The 19,236-nt window shown below is 41.9% G+C and overlaps 1 protein-coding gene across 1 annotated transcript in view; it reads left to right on the top strand.

Moving 5' to 3' along the window:
- The window catches only part of LOC149434565 (vomeronasal type-2 receptor 26-like), a 52,835-nt gene that overhangs the window by 20,642 nt on the left and 12,957 nt on the right, over positions 1 to 19,236 (top strand). Inside the window, exon 3 of the mRNA XM_089663636.1 lies at positions 13,921 to 14,142. Within this exon, the coding sequence (XP_089519762.1) occupies positions 13,921 to 14,142 (222 nt within the window). The remainder of the gene's footprint in view (positions 1 to 13,920; positions 14,143 to 19,236) is intronic.

Raw genomic sequence — 19,236 nt, 5'->3', positions numbered from 1 at the left:
CAGAAGAACAGCATACCTTGATTAAAAAGTTGATTGGAGAGGGGAAAACATATAAAGAAGTGCAGAAAATGATAGGCTGCTCAGCTAAAATGATTGCAAATTCTTTAAAATAGCAACCAAAACCTGAAAGACGTGGAAGAAAGCGAAAAACTACCATTCGAATGGATAGAAGAATAGCTAAAATGGCAAGGACTCAGCCAACAATCAGCTCCAGGAACATGAAAGAAGGTGTAAAGTTCCCTGTGAGGACTGTTACAATTAGAAGATGCCTATGTGAAGCCAAGCTATCTGCAAGAAGCCCCCGCAAAGTCCCACTGTTGAAAAAAAGACATGTGCTGAAGAGGTTACAATTTGCCAAAGAGCACATTGACTGGCCTAAAGAGAAATGGTGAACATTTTGAGGACTGATGAAAGTAAGATTGTTCTTTTTGGGTCTAGTGGCCAGAGACAGTTTGTCAGACGACCCCCAAACACTGAATTCAAGCCACAGTACACTGTGAAGACAGTGAAGCATGGTGGTGCAAGCATCATGATATGGGGATGTTTCTCATACTACGGTGTTGGGCCTATTTATCGCATACCAGGGATCATGGATCAGTTTGAATACATCAGAATACTTGAAGAGGTCATGCTGCCTTATGCTGAAGAGGAAATGCCCTTGAAATGGGTGTTCCAACAAGACAACGACCCCAAACACACCAGTAAACCTGCAACATCTTGGTTCCAGACCAACAAGATTGACGTTATGGAGTGGCCAGCCCAATCCCCGGATCTTAATCCAATAGAAAACTTGTGGGGTGACATCAAAAATGCCGTTTCTGAGGCAAAACCAAGAAGTAGAGAAGAACTGTGGAATGTAGTCCAATCATCCTGGGCTGGAATACCTGATCACAGGGGCCAGAAGTTGGGTGACTCCATGCAACACAGATGTACAGCAGTTCTCAGAAACAGTGCGACTACAACCAAATATTCATTAAGTGATTCAAAGGAAAGCAAAATCTTCAAACATTTTTCAGTTTATATAGTGAATGTTTGAGTTTGTAAAGAAGAATACAAACACTGCTATTTTTTTGAACCGTCTAATATTCACTTTTCTTCAATTTTTTTAGAGGAACAACACAAATTTGATATATTTTTCTTCATGTTTTGATTTGGAATAGAATGTGTAGTGTTCCCAATACATTTGTGTGGATGGAAATAAAAGCTATTAGAAGGATTTTGAGCTTTATTCACTTTTTTCAACACACTGCTATTATTTTGAACACAACTGTATCTATTAGACCTCAATATATCTCCTTCCCTTCAAAGTATCCAACTGAGCTGAGATCTACTTGGTTAGATGTTCCTCTGGATGTACCAGTCATCAAATAGAAGCTCTGAAACCAAAATTGACTAAATCCTCATTGCTGCTGGTTTCATACAATGCAGAGGAAATTGAAGAAAGGATGTACCTCAGTTTCCTCCCTTTCTCCATCCTGGAGTGTCTGGTGGAAGTCGCAGATTCCTGGTAAGAGCGGGAGAGCACAGGAACCATGCTGGGGGTGGAGGCTCAAGTTGAAGGGACACCATGCCACCCACACAGTGAAAGTGACTATAGTGCTACGGGATGCTCTTTACTTTCAAGAGAGGAGCTTGCTGAAGACACACAGGACAAGCTGATAGCTGCGAATGCAGTCCTCAGCTTGTGCTTAATCCTTAGATCTTTAACCCGCTGTCAGCTAAAAACAAGTCACAGAAGTGTACAACATTCTGCACTCCTGTGATTCAAGGCTTTGGCTATACTCCTTCTTTAATTCTATATTGTAGCAAGTTTGCTAATGTAATTATGTTTAGCACTTTAAAACATTGAGTGATACAATAAGTTCCTTGACTACTCATATATCCATCATTCTGATGTGTGACTGTATTACAGATCAGCTACGGAGCTATGGATCCAGTCTTTAATAACAAGTTCCAGTTTCCTTCATTTTACCGCACGGTCCCTGATGAGAGAGATCACTTTAAAGCCATCATCGTTTTACTGAAACATTTTGGCTGGAATTGGGTGGGCATAGTGTCTTCAGAAGATCATGAAAGTGAAAGAGTCAATGCAGAGCTGAAAAGTCTACTGATACAAAATGAGATTTGTGTTGAGTTTGCTGTCACTGTAAATGAGAATGTTACTTCTAATCATTACTTAAAAACATTTCGTAGCATTTTCAAAGCTACCAGCAGTGTTATAATAGTGTATTGTAATGCAGAAAGCTCATTTCTTTTCCAAGTCATTCATTATAGTTCAGAGGAAAGGAAAATTTTCATACTGTTTGGAACTTTTCAGATATATAATGACTTAAATACTGCTTTTATTTTTAATGGTTCTTTGATCATCCATTTACACAACGGGAACATTCCAGGATTGAAGGATTTCCTACTTGATGTGAACCCTGAGAATTATCCTGACAACTCATTGTTACTGAAAGTTTGGAGACAAAACTTTTTCTGTGTGCCTGAATCTCTTCTGAATTTCTCAGAATTTTCAATATTTCCTTGTATAGAGACTCATAGTTTTCAATCAGTGGATCCGTCTTATTATGATGTGGAAAGTTTCCGCTTCTCTTTCAGTGTGTACTCTGCGGTTTATGCTCTGGCACATGGCCTGCATGATATGTATTTACACATGGAAAAGGAGACCTTTCAGTCAAAAACTCTAAACTGGCAGCTCTGGCAGGTACAGAAGATATGTTTTGACACCATAAGGTTGGATATCACACTACAATCACCTTGCTAAGTTTCATTTTTTTCCATCCATCATTTGCCATGTCTATGTATATTTCATATACCCTCAAGATCTTATTTTCTACGACACCAGAAGACAGTTATCAAGTTAAATCCTAAGAATAAAATGTTTCATATTTAAAAAAATAAATATTGTTTTAGGGGGAAAAAGTAGATGTTTACACAAGGTTCTTCACTATGGAAGCTTGGCAGCTGTCAGTTTGGAAAATTCTCCTTTAATGAAGCTGGACCACTGCCACCCTATAACTGTCTTTTCTAAATGAGGAGTCTTACAGATGTTGTTAGGAATTACCTAACTAGTGGGCATGGTGGACTGACATCCCCCCCAACAGTGTCTGCATTTTTTGGGATCAATGTCACAGCACATCTTTATATAAAACTTGTCTCCAGTTGCATCTGGGAAGTTCCAGGAGGGTAGTACCACCACATGTCATGGGTGTACATCTATGGAAAACTCAAGGGTAGAAAAACAGTAGATAGCACAAACTATCAAGACTGAAGCCTTTGTAAACTAAACTCATCATAGCCGGGGAAATGGTTGAGAGTTTAACTTCCCTAGCGTTCTGATTATGTCCATATTTCTGTGCTCAAAGCGGTACATTTTTTTGCATGGAAATATGTATTTTTTTTATTACAGGCCTGTAATTTTTTAGGAATAACTCACTGAAATCTGTCCGAACAAGAGTCTAGTAAACATCATGAGTATGATAAAATTTGAAACACAAAATCCTAAATTATAATTTAATAAATAATCATAATAAATAATAATAATAAATTGAATTCAATAATATAATCAAACCAACAACACTGAAATTTTAAATATAGCGCCAAAGTCTGAGCAAAGTCGCAGAATTGTTTTCAGTGTCTGATGATGAATTTCCCCCACGAATCATTATCACTCAATTCTGCAAGTGGTTCTGATTTACTATCGCTGTTCTCTAGCTGGTCTAAAACCGCTTTTGACCTAAAGGGACGCTTTTTGGACACCATGGACATTTCTCAGTTTCCAGGCAGAAAGAACAGCAAAAATGCAGGCAGGGCGCCGGACAAAGAACTCGGGACAAAATGTATGTGAAATGGTTTGATACAGGAATGTTTTACTATGTGATTTTAGTGTATTTAGTGAATGTCACTTTTTGTCATTTTCAAATTTCCCGCCGTTCCGTCCTCGTACATCCCGACGCTCGCAGGGGACGGAACCCAGATGACAGATGCCGCATCCGCCGGATTACATTGCCGGGGACACTGCAGGAGGGACATCGCGGGAGCGCAGGACAAGGTAAGTGAAGAACAGATCCCGGAGCAGCGCCGCATGGTAAGCCTGAGTGTAGCTCGGGGTTACCGCCTGTGGTACTGAAACTTTACCCCGATCTACACTTGGGAATACCGCCAGGGGGGTTACAGGATAAGTTCACCTTTCCGTAACATATTACGTGTTACACCCATATTCAGGGTGTAAAATGCTATGATCAAACCGGCCCTCGCTCCCCACAGCTTCCCACTTTGACAGCTAACGGTGGATCATCTCCTCCCTTGCTAGGTGTCAAATTTTTAAGTGTCAGGCAGGGCTCTGCCCACACAGCGGCGTCACTCATTCACAGTTCTCTGTAAATTAGAGACTACAAGTCCCGACAGCCTTAGCAGCTGTTGACTTGTAATTCTCAACGAACTACCATGGCACTATGAAGTACTGTAGTAGACCATTCATTCTTCCTGTCAGTTTATCTGCGGCTTGCTCATATGTCCTGTAAGGGCAAGCAAATATACTGACAAATCTGCAGGAGACCTGCATGGCATCAGCGATCTACTGATCGCTAATGCAATGTTTTACAGGCTCCTGCAGACAGCAATAATAAATGCACATTGTTTACTTATAAAAAAAATGTGCATTTCTTTTTTTTTGCTAAAATGTGAACTTATCCTTTAATAAAAGACCACATGGAGGAGTTGTTGCTATAAAATAATGTTTTACACAATAGTCAGCATGGAATCATAAATGTTGTCAAACATTTGATTTCTTTTAATGAGGAGGTAAGCCAAAACATAGACAAAGGAGTGGCTGTGGACATGGTATACTTGGACAGAGGGGTGACTGTGGACGTGGTGTACTTGGACAAAGGGGTGGCTGTGGACGTGGTATACTTGGACAGAGGAGTGACTGTGGACGTGGTATACTTGGACAGAGGGGTGGCTGTGGACGTGGTATACTTGGACAGAGGAGTGACTGTGGACGTGGTATACTTGGACAGAGGGGTGGCTGTGGATGTGGTATACTTGGACAGAGGGGTGGCTGTGGACGTGGTATACTTGGTCAGAGGGGTGGCTGTGGACATGGTATACTTGGACAGAGGGGTGGTGGTGGACGTGGTATACTTGGACAGAGGGGTGGCTGTGGACGTGGTATACTTGGACAGAGGGGTGGCGGTGGATGTGGTATACTTGGACAGAGGGGTCGCTGTGGACGTGGTATACTTGGACAGAGGGGTGGCGGTGGACGTGGTATACGTGGACAGAGGGGTGGCGGTGGACGTGGTATACTTGGACAGAGGGGTTGCTGTGGACATGGTATACTTGGACAGAGGGGTGGCGGTGGACGTGGTATACGTGGACAGAGGGGTGGCGGTGGATATGGTATACTTGGACAGAGTGGTTGCTGTGGATGTGGTATACTTGGACAGAGGGGTGGTGGTGGACGTGGTATACTTGGACAGAGGGGTGGCGGTGGACGTGGTATACTTGGACAAAGGGGTGGCTGTGGACGTGGTATACTTGGACAGGGGGGTGGCTGTGGACATGGTATACTTGGACAGAGGGGTGGCGGTGGACATGGTATACTTGGACAGAGGGGTGGCGGTGGACGTGGTATACTTGGACAGAGGGGTGGCTGTGGACATGGTATACTTGGACAGAGGGGTGGCAGTGGATGTGGTATACTTGGACAGAGGGGTTGCAGTGGATGTGGTATACTTGGACAGAGGGGTGGCGGTGGACGTGGTATACTTACATTTTGCCAAAACTTTTAACATATTTATAAATGATATAGGGTCTGGGAATAAAAGAACCATTTCAATGTTTGCAGATGGCGCCAAGTTGTGCAGTGGAAGAATGTCCTTGAACCTGCATTGTGGGACACCCCATGTAATTCACACAGGAATCGCACCACATTCCTATGCGAATTACATGCAAATGTCTGTGTGGTGCAATCTGAGCCAATTTGATACCTCCCCCTGCTCTAGAGATCTTGGAGAAGATTCTAGAAGTAGTGGGCAGGGTGGGGAGGGACTGGCCTGCACACTTAGGGGACCCTGGCCAATCTCCAAGCAGAAGGCTTTGCAGCCCTTAAATGTAAGAGAGTTCAGGTGGAAGATGAAGTGAGAGGCTGGAGAGCAGGAGCCTGGGAGGAGGCCCAGATGGGAAGGGGTTCACCTATAGGCGAGGTCCATCTGTGTAGCAGAGGACTGGCCCTTCGGAAGGCCTGAGAGCAGCCACCGACTCATCAGTTCACAGCCAGAAAGGGGAAGGAGCACTCTAATATGAAACTGGATTAGCTTGCTACCAGGTACTGTCTTATATTTAAAGTGACAGCAGAGAGCTGGATAGAGGAGTATCTGTGGTCTGGGGTGGTACACCAGGAAACGCTGGCTAGCTTTCCAAGAAGATAATTTTTGCTGTTAAACAGTCTTGTACATATTTCCAGGAAGATTGTCCTCATTTGCCATTCCCTTGGGCGTCCCATACACCCCTTACCAAATCCAAGTTCAAATTCCCCTAATAAAACTAAAAAAAACAAGCTCAAGGATTGGTTACTGTTTCCTGGATGCAAGTCTGTGTGGAAAATGCACGTTGCCTGGCTGTGCAGGACTACAGGGGAACCCAAATCTCTAGGGACTCCTCCCAATACCCTCTCCGCAGCTATAGCATCCTTCACTCTTTCACAATTCCAAATTGCGTTTAGGTGCCATTTATCTTGAATGATTGTAATTTTGCTGTGATTGTCGTGCAAGAATCATGGCACAACACAAGTGTAAAATTATGGCTCAGGGCCAAAATTTAGTCCCCAAGCTTCTTTGGAATGACAATCACACATTGTCAAGTGCCCTATGTGCAACACGCATTTTAGTGTGGGAATCACGCAAAATTGCGAGCAGGAACACAAATTCCCACTACACATAGTGTGAATGGGACTGTCACATACCTGGTTGGGGAGCCTAACATGGAGAGGAGGCGTCCTCTGACAGAGGGCGCAGAGCCAGAAGTGGCACGAGTGCCGGGTAGGTCTGGAGCTGGTAGCAGGCAGGTGAGACCCAGGAGATGCAGGCCAGGTGTGGATGCAGGAACGTAGGTGCAGCAGCAGGCAGGTATGGTGGCAATCAGGATGCAGACTGGGACTGGACACAGGAGCGTTGATGCGGCAGCAGGCAGCTATGGCAGTGACCAGGATGCAGACTAGGTGCAGGACCATGGGTGCAACAGCAGGTAAGTATGGTGTTGACCAGGATGCAGCCCAGGTGCAGGATCGTGGGTGCAGCAGCAGGTAAGTATGGCGGTGACCAGGATGCAGGCCAGGTGCAGCATCGTGGGTGCAGCAGCAGGTAAGTATGGTGGTGACCAAGATGCAGACCAGGTGCAGTACCGTGGGTGCAGCAGCACGTAAGTATGGCAGTGACCAGGATTCAGGCCAGGTGCAGGAGCATGGGTGCAGCAGCACGTAAGTATGGCGGTGACCAGGATTCAGGCCAGGTGCAGGACCATGGGTGCAGCAGCACGTAAGTATGGCGGTGACCAGGATTCAGGCCAGGTGCAGGACCGTGGGTGCAGCAGCACGTAAGTATGGCGGTGATCAGGATGCAGGCCAGGTGCAGGACCGTGGGTGCAGCAGCAGGTAAGTATGGCAGCCGTCAGGATGCAAGCCAGGTGCAGATACAGGTGAGTAGGTGCACCAGAGTCAGACAAGCCGGGTCAGGATCAAACGAGCAAATCAAGTACAAGGGAGCAGGCAAGCGGATAGTCAGGGATAGCCATGGTCGGTGCAGGCGGAGTTCTTTCTTATAAAAGATGTGGTGAGCGCTTCTTGGGTATCTTTAATTTGAGTGACATACACCTAACTGACAACGAACTAGGTCTCCTTGAGAAAGGACTCAAATATGCGCCTGCAAAGAGGTTAAATAAATTTGACACATACATTGATGTGCACAAATTTGCAAGACAATTGTCTTTAAAACGATACTTTCTAAATAATCCAATTATAAGTAATACTGGTTCTAATGGTTTTGTGCATTCAAACCTACGGAATGCATCTACCTATAATCCACCACCTCAAGCACAGTCCTGTGTTAATCTTTTCAGGGATAAGGTCCTAAAAGATCTTAGAAAACTCCCTGTTAAGAACTCATATAAAGGGGCAAGTGATAATATGGCGATTAAGTCTTTGCTTGAAAGAAAGGACCTAGTTATCAGACCCGCTGATAAGGGAGGTGGTGTGGTTGTCCTTAACAAGACACAATACATCACTGAGGTTAACAATATTCTTAGTGATAGTGCCACATATAAGCCTTTATTACGTGATCCAATGCCTGGCTATAAGAAAGAGCTTAAGAAGATTATCACTAAAGGCTACGATTTAAGTATCCTAAATAAAAAAGAGAAAGCATTTTTGTGTCCTTTGGCACCCAAATTGCCTATATTATACATCTTACCCAAGATACAGAAGGACCCAGTCCACCCACCGGGTCGTCCGATTATTAGTGGGATCGGATCCCTTAGCTCCAAGATAGGGGAGTATATAGACTACTATCTACAACCATTGGTGGTGCAGACTCCATCCTATCTTCGCGATACGAAACAGGTGTTAAATTTAATCAGTACTTTAAACATACCATCTAATACTTAACTGGTTACCGCCGATGTAGCCTCTCTCTACACCAACATCAACCATCTAGATGGCATGGAGGCTGTAGATTTCTATCTCTCTAACCATAGCACTTTACCCGTGGCACAAAAACACTTTATATTGGAGTTACTCGGATTTGCAATGGACCACAACTATTTTTGGTTTAACCAGTCATATTACTTGCAAACTAAAGGAGTTGCAATGGGGGCCAAGTTTGCCCCCAGTCTAGCGAATCTCTTCATGTCTCGATGGGAAGAGGACCTCATTTACGCTAGAGACTGGCCCAAACTAGTTATGTATAAGAGGTACATTGATGATATTATTCTCCTTTGGAATGGTGAGAAAGAATCTTTGGTCAATTTCTTTACTAGCCTGAATAACAATAAGCTCAATATCAGTCTTACGTTCACATATAGCCAATCCGAAATCAATTTCTTAGACCTGACACTTATTAATTTTAATGGTAAAATAGTCACAAAATCGTTTTTTAAAAGTACAGATAGGAATAGCTACATCCCAACCAATAGTTGCCATCACCCTAACTGGTTGAGTAATATTCCAAAAGGTCAGTTGATGCGTATCCGACGCAACTGTACAGATATAAAGACCTATCTTGATCAGGCTATGATACTGAAGAAAAGGTTTCTAGAAAAGGGTTACAAGGAAGACACTCTTGACAACACTATACAGATGATTGCTCAATGTGACAGAAATAACATGCTATCTGACAGACCAAGACTTACAGAATCAAAGGTCTGCCCCTTTGTCACAACCTTTTCTACCCAAGTTAGACAGATCGGGGGTATTATAAAGAAAAATTGGAATTTACTGAAACTGGATTCCACACTGTCTAAAATTTTGCCAGAAAAAACGGAGATCATTCTCCGGAAAGCGACAGCAATTCGGCATCAAATAGCACCGAATGTAGTGAATCCCCCGACTGGTACTACATTCTTTGACGAGCTAAAAGGGTTTTACCCGTGCAACAAGTGTGTCATTTGTAAATATAATGGCACTAGGAAATGTAGGACTAACACCTTTGAATCGTTTACAACTGGGAAATCATACACAATTAATCGGTTCATTTCATGTAATAGTAAATTCGTGGTGTATCTCCTTCAATGCCCATGCCATAAACAGTATGTGGGGCGCACGACTAGACGACTTCGTGATCGCCTAAGAGAGCATGTGGCCAACATCAAGAAGGGCTACAGGGAACATTCACTTTCAAATCATTATAGAATGTTCCATAACAATGACCCCTCCTCTCTTAAGTTTGTGGGCATCGATGTGATATCACCACATTGGAGGGGCATGAATAAAACCAGAGCCGTATCGCAATCAGAAACTAAATGGGTCTACGAATTGGATACTCTGTATCCTAGGGGACACAATATCGAGATCGATATTAATTGCTTTATAGCAAACAATTGATATCTGGTACATCCATTGTCCCCCTTTTTAAGATATGTTTTGTGACTTTTTGACTGAATACTTAGGATTGACTACTATGGGTCTTCTTTCACAATTTTTATTGCTATCCTATCCATTTTATGCTATTCTATTCATTGTTTTATGCTATCCTATTCATGAATTTATGAATGCTTTTTTAGCATATTAATATGTGTGTTTTTATAGGAATTCATTTCCTCTTTTACTTTATTTTATACATTTGTGCATTTTTATGTATATTATTGTCTGCTGCTTTTGAGCACCTTTATATGCCATGGATAAATCAGCGTATTTTCTCCCGATATCTCACCTAATGGTGAATAGTCACTTAGTAGGGGGATTTGTTACTTTTAATTATCTCCCTGGGACTATACCACTTAACAGTGGCATATAAGTGTTTCTAATTTGTTTAAGATCGCTGTGCATAATTATATCTCAGCCATCATTTAAATTTTCCTTGGCAGAAAAGTGTTGTCTCAAAATGCCGTTTTATTGGTGTTTTTTGACAGGGACAATTATTGCACATTAAAACTGTCCCCGCTTTTTAATGTTATAATATAATATTTTCCGCTTTACTTTAATTAACCAATATATTTGAGGATCCGGAGCACCTTTTTATGCCGTGGGTATAGTAGTTCATTCCCCCTGTTTGTCACCAACTTTGGTGCTGCATTTTTTAAGAAGTGGCTTGCGGCTATCCTATTTCTATGTTAACCAGGATTTCTAGATCAATCACCTCCCCCGGGACTGAGAGCCACTGTTTCTGGCTCAGATGCACCGTTCTGTGTGCTCTGCCAGCGGTATGTAATACATTCCAGCTGACAGTTCAATATATCCACGGCAAAATGGCGGTTAGCCGCGCGCGCATGCGCAGTTGCCCGGTCTCTCCGAAAATGGCGGCGAGTCAGTGCGCATGCGCGACTCCCGTTTTTTACTATTTGAAGATTCGGCGTCTGTCACAGAGCTGTCAGTCTCCCCTCTGATGATGTGCCTTAGCACGAAAGGCCTCAGGAGGAACTGACAGCCTGTGACGCCTTTTTGCCGCCCAGACCACGAGGAGGTCCGGCGGCCATCTCATTCAGGGTCAGTAGTGTGTGGTTTTTTTACTATGTGGATTTATGTTTAGGCACTTGCCAGCACTATTACTGATTTACCCTGCACTAAGTCTGTTACCAATAAAGTTCTTTAAGAAATACTACACTATGGGTACTCTCCTACTCTTTGCCCCTTACTGAGGGGTCAGCAGACACAGCTTCCAACTTTATCCAGAAGAGGGAAGCATTTATCTGGAGCCTTTTATCCGGCCGACCCATTCCGATCCTGAGGAGGTTCTGTGAGCCCAGCTGACCATCGCTTGGTAACATTCCTTCCTGAGGGAGATCGACATTCTGTGGAATTTAATACACATATGCGCATTTCCTATGCGCGGTCGGTGAGTGCGCATTTCTGCCATTTGTTCCGGATTCTTCATAGCTGTGTCCAATTTATTACATTGATGATTTAATGAACATTTGATTACCTATTTCAGATCGAACTTTTCAGATCAAATTTTTTAGATCGGAGTTCTTTCTTAGTCAGGGTCAGATCAGGATACAGTCAACAGAATCAGGTAATAGAGTGCAGGGACGTTATAGACCAGAAGGCATTGATTACACTGTATCACAGGTTTAAATAGCCCCCCTTGCGGTGACATGTATGCTACTGCGCATGCGCACTTGCACCGCCACGGCCCGAGGGGATCCACGGCTGCACGGTGACAGGATCCCTGACCGGGACCTTATAAAAAGAATTTCCACTTGATTTTAGATCTGTCTGAGTCCATTTGTATCCATTAAGCCAAAAGAATATTTGTGAGTTCAGGTATTAATGATTGCGGTTAGGGACACTTGAGTTCCTCCACACCAAACACATCAAACGATGTCTTTATGGCTGTCTTTGTACACAGGGGTACAGTCAATCTGGCACTCAAAATTGTCTTCCTGAGTGGCAAAAGGTTGGAAGCACCAACTGTCTAAAATGTGGATTCTGTAGCATTAATAGGACTGGAAATACCTGAAATAAATTATTTATTCCACATACTTTGGGATTAATCATGCTTGTTAAATATTTTTTAAAAGTAATACTGATTTCTGACCACACAAATCTAACTTATAGATAGCTGGTGTTACTCTGAAAATTCACTTAAATCAATTTCTCTCACTGCCTGTAACATTACCACTGTGGCCTGGAGTGAGACACGTGTCAGTGGATTGAACAGCAATGCGCAGTAGGGGACTAGGCATCCCACATACTGTACCTGGAAGTGTGTCGGGTGTTGAGGAGTTTCAGGTGGCCTTCAGAAAAGACACACACCCCAATTATGTGCATTGGCACGGAACGCGTCAGAGAGGAGCTGTAACGTCATGACGTCACACCGCTGGAGCTTCGAGCAGGTCCGGCAGCCATCTTGAAATCACATATGGTCAGTTTCTTTCTCTGTACTATTTTCACTTTATGGAAGGAATCAATACTTTTTGAAGCAGTATCAAACTATTGGCATCCTGGCTGTGAATATCCTTAAAGGGACCACTAAGAGTACATATCTTTAATGCGTGATTTGATTGTGATTCTGGTGAGTGTATAATTTCCTGGCACATCACCATATCATGGATGTAGACTGTTGATCACCAACTTCTGAGATCAAAATATTGGATCTCCAACTCTATCACTAATCTTTTTGGACATTATATTTATCACCATTGTCACTTTATTTAGCACTATTAGTCACCTTTCACATGACATACTAATGTCATGAGTATGCGGTCACTTTATGTACACCGACAAGTCACTTTGATTATTATCTGAAACAGTGAAATATTTATTTATACTTAGTTTTTTTGGTTTTTATTCATATTTCCACAATTGCATTAGCACTTTTTTGACGCATTTGTACTTTACTGATTTATGATATTCATGGTTTAGTGCTGCACCTACTATTCATACTAGGAACCTAGAAACTGTTGAACCAGCGATCAGAGAGCAGATTTCTGGTGCCATGCAGGTCTCCTGCAGAACATTCACCTGTATGGGTAAGCAGATATACTGACAGGAAGAATCAATGAGCTACCACGGGGCTCCCAGTGCTGTGGTAGTTAATTGAGAACTACAAGCCAACCACCACTAAGGCTGTCGAGACTTGTAGTTTCTCATTCACAGAACAGAGTGAATGAGTGACAGGGCCAGGCGGGCAGAGCCCTGCATGCCCACTTTTTTAAAAATTTGACAGCTAGAGAAGAGAGATCTCCTGCTAGCTGTCAAAGTGGGGGAGCGGAAACTATTCTGTTCGTAACATGTTTCCTTTTACACCCTGAATATGAGTGTAACATGCAAGGCCATCTTTACCGTGGGGCAAAAGGTTAAGCAGCCCTGGGCCCAGTCACTGTTGTGGGGCCCAAAGCAACTGCCCCTTGAGCCCCTTGTCTTGGAGGGGGGGGTCACGGTCCTAGTGGCGGCAGGAGCAGGGGGAAGGAGAGCATTGAGGGCAGATAGCATTGAGAGCCTGGGAGGGAGAAGACCTCCACTGCCTCCCTGATCTCCAGAGAAGACCCCCCTTCTCCCTCCCTCTCCCTCTCTCTCTCTCTCTCACCCCGCTCTCACCCCCCTCTTTCTCACCCTCTCTCCCCCCTCTCTCTCTGACCCCCTTCTTTCTCTCTCACCACCCCTCTTGAGAATGCACACTCTTTTTAAAGAACAAATGGTGATTGGTCTGTTTGATAAACTGTTTATCTACATTTAAAAATTAGTGTGTTTGAATATATCTTTAGATGAACAGGTATCTAAGGAGAGTGCATATTACAACCAAAGGAGGAGAAGAGATACACTTCAATGGAGGAAAAGTTTCAGCCAGGTTTGATCTATTAAATATTATCTTCACACCCAATAAATCCTTGTCAATGGTTAAAGTTGGATATTTTTACCATGATGGAGAGGAAATGAAATTTAAAATGAATAAGAATATGATCCAGTGGAATCCTAAATTCTTCCAGGTATCTAGAACATAAACAACTTGTAAAATAACTATTATAATAAAGTGAAAAAAGCAACAACATAAAATGCATAAAGAAATATATATATATATATATGTATGTATATACACCATATTGCCAAAGGGACACCTGCTTTTACACATACATGAACTTTAATGGCATCCCAGTCTTAGTCTGTAGGGTTCAATATGGAGTTGGCCCCGCCCTTTGCAGCTATAACAGCTTCAATTCTTCTGGGAAGCCTGTCCACAAGTTTATGAGTGTGTCTATGGGAATGTTTACCATTCTTTTAGAAGCACATTTGTGAGGCACTGATGTCGGACAAGAAGGCCTGGCTCACAATCTCCGCTCTAATTCATCCCAAAGGTGTTCTATCGGGTTGAGGTAAGGACTCTGTGAAGGCCAGTCAAGTTCCTCCACCCCAAACTCACTCATCCATGGCTTTATGGACCTTGCTTTGTGCAGTGGTTCATAGGTAGTTGGAAGAGGAAGGGGCCATCTTCAACTGGTCCCTCAAATTGTCCAAAATGTTTTGATATGCTGACGCTGAGTTCCCTTCACTGGAACTAAGGGGCCAAGCCCAACCCCTGAAATACAACCCCACACCAAAATCCCCTATCCACCAAACTTTACACTTGGCACAATGCAGTCAGGCAAGTACTGTTCTCCTGTCAACCACCAAACCCAGACACGTGCTTCAGATTGCCAAACAGAGAAGCATGATTTTTCACTCCAGAGAACACATCATCTATTCTAGTCCAGTGGCGGTGTGCTTTACACCAGTCTATCCAACGCTTTGCATTGCACTTGATGCTTTAAGGATTGGATGCAGCTGCTCGGCCATGGAAATCCATTCCATGAAGCTCTCTATGCATTGTTGTTGTGCTAATCTGAAGGCCACATGAAGTTTGGAGGTCTTTAGCTATTGACTCTGCAGACAGTTGACGACTTCTGTGCACTTCACCATGTGCTGACCACACTCTGTCACTTTACATGACCTACCACTTGGTGGCTGAGCTGCTGTTGTTCTCAGTTGCTTCCACTTTGTTATAAAACCACTAACAGTTGACCGTGGAATATTTAGTAGTAAGGAAATTTAATGGATGGACTTATTGCACAGGTGACAACTAGAGATGAGCGAATTATTCAAAAATTTGATTCGGCTGATTCGCCGAATTTGCGGGAGAAATTCGATTCGATGCGAATTTATTCGCTGCGAATTTAACTAATTAAAAGGGTGTTTCTAGGCTTCAGAGAGCCTTTATATTAGTGCAGAACACTGTACCTTTAATTTAAATGCCCTTGGAGTCTGCTGGGGAAGAGAAATAATACTGTCAGTCAGTATGACATGCAGATGAGTGCCGTCGATCTTAGAATCACCGCACACTTCACTCATTTGGGCAGTCACGGGGCACGACGAAGAAGAAGAAGAAGAAGAATGAAAAGAAGAAGAAGAAGAATGAAAAGAAGAAGAAGAATAATGAAAAGAAGAATGAAAAGAAGAAGAAGAAGAATGAAAAGAAGAATGAGAAGAATGAAAAGAAGAATGAGAAGAATGAAAAGAAGAATGAAAAGAAGAATGAGAAGAATGAAAAGAAGAATGAAAAGAAGAATGATAAGAATGAAAAGAAGAAGAAGAATGAAAAGAAGAATGAAAAGAAGAAGAAGAATGAAAAGGAGAAGAAGAATGAAAAGAAGAATGAAAAGAAGAATGAGAAGAATGAAAAGAAGAATGAAAAGAAGAAGAGAATGAAAAGAAGAATGAGAAGAAGAATGAAAAGAAGGATGAGAAGAAGAATGAGAAGAATGAAAAGAAGAATGAGAAGAATGAAAAGAAGAATGAAAAGAAGAAGAAGAAGAATGAAAAGAAGAAGAAGAATGAAAAGAAGAATGAAAAGAAGAGGAAGAATGAAAAGAAGAAGAATGAAAAGAAGAATGAAAAGAAGAAGAAGAATGAAAAGAAGAATGAAAAGAAGAAGAAGAATGAAAAGAAGAAGAAGAAGAATGAAAAGAAGAATGAAAAGAAGAATGAACTATATTACTATATCAGTCTCTAATGGATGCTGGAGAGTTAAACCCCCTAACACCTGCTGTGCCCATTATGAGGGGTTCCCACCATCCCTGTGCTGAGGTTTTGGGTATGCACACCTGCTGTGCCCATTATGAGGGGTTCCCACCATCCCTGTGCTGAGGTTCCAGGTCTGCACACCTGCTGCGCCCATTATGAGAAGTTCCCACCATCCCTGTGCTGAGTTCTTGGGTCTGTACACCTGCTCTGCCCATTAGGAGGAGTTCCCACCATCCCTGTGCTAAATTCCTGGGTCTGTACACCTGCTGTTCCCATTATGAGGGGTTTCTACCATCCCTGTGCTGAGGTCCCAGGTCTGCACACCTGCTGCGCCCATTACTAGGGGTTCCCACCATCCCTGTGCTGAGGTTCTGGGTATGCACACCTGCTGTGCCCATTATGAGGGGTTCCTACCATCCATGTGCTGAGATTCCGGGTCTGCCCACCTGCTTTACCCATTATTAGGGGTTCCCACTGTCCCTGTGTTGAATTCCTGGGTCTGTATGTACACCTGCTGTGTCTATTGTGAGGGATTCCCACCATTCCTGCACTGAGTACCTGAGTCTGTACACCTGCCAAAAGAAAGTTTCAGGATTTTGAAGGAGAAAAATACAGTAATACTGGAACAAAAATGAGCTGCGTGGTGGAGTTGCCAGAAGAAGAAGAAGAAGAAGAAGAAAAGAAGAAGAAGAAGAATGAAAAGAAGAATGAAAAGAAGAAGAAGAAGAATGAAAAGAAGAAGAAGAATGAAAAGAAGAATGAGAAGAATGAAAAGAAGAAGAAGAATGAAAAGAAGAATGAAAAGAAGAAGAAGAATGAAAAGAAGAAGAATGAAAAGAAGAATGAAAATAAGAATGAGAAGAATGAAAAGAAGAATGAAACGAAGAACAAGAATGAAAAGAAGAATGAGAAGAAGAATGAAAAGAAGAACGAGAAGAAGAATGAGAAGAATGAAAAAAAGAATGAGAAGAATGAAAAGAAGAATGAAAAGAAGAAGAAGAAGAATGAAAAGAAGAAGAAGAATGAAAAGAAGTATGAAAAGAAGAAGAAGAATGAAAAGAAGAAGAAGAAGAATGAAAAGAAGAAGAATGAAAAGAAGAATGAAAAGAAGAATGAGAAGAATGAATAGAAGAAGAATGAAAAGAAGAATGAAAAGAAGAATGAAAAGAAGAAGAAGAAGAATGAAAAGAAGAAGAAGAAGAATGAAAAGAAGAATGAGAAGAATGAAAAGAAGAAGAAGAAGAAGAAGAATGTAAAGAAGAATGAAAATAATAAGAAGAATGAAAAGAAGAAGAAGAAGAATGAAAAGAAGAATGAGAAGAATGAAAAGAATGAGAAGAATGAAAAGAAGAATGAAAAGAAGAAGAAGAAGAATGAAAAGAAGAAGAAGAATGAAAAGAAGAAGAAGAAGAATGAAAAGAAGAAGAAGAAGAATGAAAAGAAGAATGAAAAGAAGAATGAGAAGAATGAAAAGAAGAAGAAGAAGAATGAAAAGAAGAATGAAAAGAAGAAGAAGAAGAATGAAAAGAAGAAGAAGAAGAAGAAGAATGAAAAGAAGAATGAAAAGAAGAAGAAGAATGAAAAGAAGAATGAGAAGAATGAAAAGAAGAATGAAAAGAAGAAGAAGAATGAAAAGAAGAATGAGAAGAAGAATGAGAAGAATGAAAAGAAGAATGAGAAGAATGAAAAGAAGAATGAAAAGAAGAAGAAGAAGAATGAAAAGAAGAAGAAGAATGAAAAGAAGAAGAATGAAAAGAAGAAGAAGAAGAATGAAAAGAAGAATGAAAAGAAGAATGAGAAGAATGAAAAGAAGAAGAAGAAGAATGAAAAGAAGAATGAAAAGAAGAAGAAGAAGAATGAAAAGAAGAAGAACAAGAATGAAAAGAAGAATGAAAAGAAGAAGAATGAAAAGAAGAAGAAGAAGAATGAAAAGAAGAATGAGAAGAATGAAAAGAAGAAGAAGAAGAATGAAAAGAAGAATGAAAAGAAGAAGAAGAATGAAAAGAAGAAGAATGAAAAGAAGAATGAAAAGAAGAAGAAGGAGAATGAAAAGAAGAAGAAGAAGAATGAAAAGAAGAATGAAAAGAAGAATGAGAAGAATGAAAAGAAGAATGAAAAGAAGAAGAAGAAGAATGAAAAGAAGAATGAGAAGAAGAATGAAAAGAAGAATGAAAAGAAGAATGAGAAGAATGAAAAGAAGAAGTATTCCAGTACAGCAAAAAGTGTATCTGCAGAGAGCTCCGCTATTTCTGACAGTTCTCTGACAGTTCCTTCACATTTACAGCGGTTGAAACATTGTATCTGTTTCCGAATAAAAACATCTGTATCCTAAATGGAAACAAATAGATACAATGTTTCAACCGCTGTAAATGTGAAGGAACTGTCAGAGAACTGTCAGAAATAGCGGAGCTCTCTGCAGGGACACTTTTTGCCGGCTGATCGGGAAAAATCCGATTCGCGCACCCGAAGTTGGCTAATATTCGGATTCGGCACGAATCGAATTTTTCCTGAAATTCGAAACGAATTCCACTTCGCCTGGTTCGATTCGCTCATCTCTAGTGACAACCAATCACGGTACCACACTTGAATTCATGGTGGTTGTGACAGCAACCCATGCTTTCACAATCATTTATAGATGCAGTCCGCATGCTTAGGTACTTGATTTTATACACCTGTGGCCATGGAGGTGATCGGAACACCTGAATCCAATCATTTGGAGGGGTGTCCCAATACTTTTGGCAATATACTGTATATGTATAGGGCTTTTTCAGCTGGAATTGGTGGAACTCAGTTCCACCACCTCTGGCTCAGGACCCCTGCTCATCACTATTGCTTGTAAACACAGAAGTTCAGTTTCTGTGTTTACAAGTGACAGCTTGTCTCCCAAGGGCTTCCAAAGATCTGATCTCTTGAGTGGCTCTCATTGAGTACAGGATGGGGATAAGAGAGAAGCAGGTGCCCTTGGTGCAGTATGGATGCTGACAACCCACTGGATGATTTCCCTGCAAGAGAGAGGTGGAGCCACC

Source organism: Staurois parvus, unplaced genomic scaffold (assembly GCF_062004578.1).
Source record: "Staurois parvus isolate SC_StPar_1 unplaced genomic scaffold, SC_StPar_1.0 ptg001733l, whole genome shotgun sequence".
Taxonomy (NCBI): domain Eukaryota; kingdom Metazoa; phylum Chordata; class Amphibia; order Anura; family Ranidae; genus Staurois; species Staurois parvus.
The sequence above is the reverse complement of the archived record's forward strand: the minus strand, read 5'-3'. Positions and strand labels throughout refer to the sequence as shown.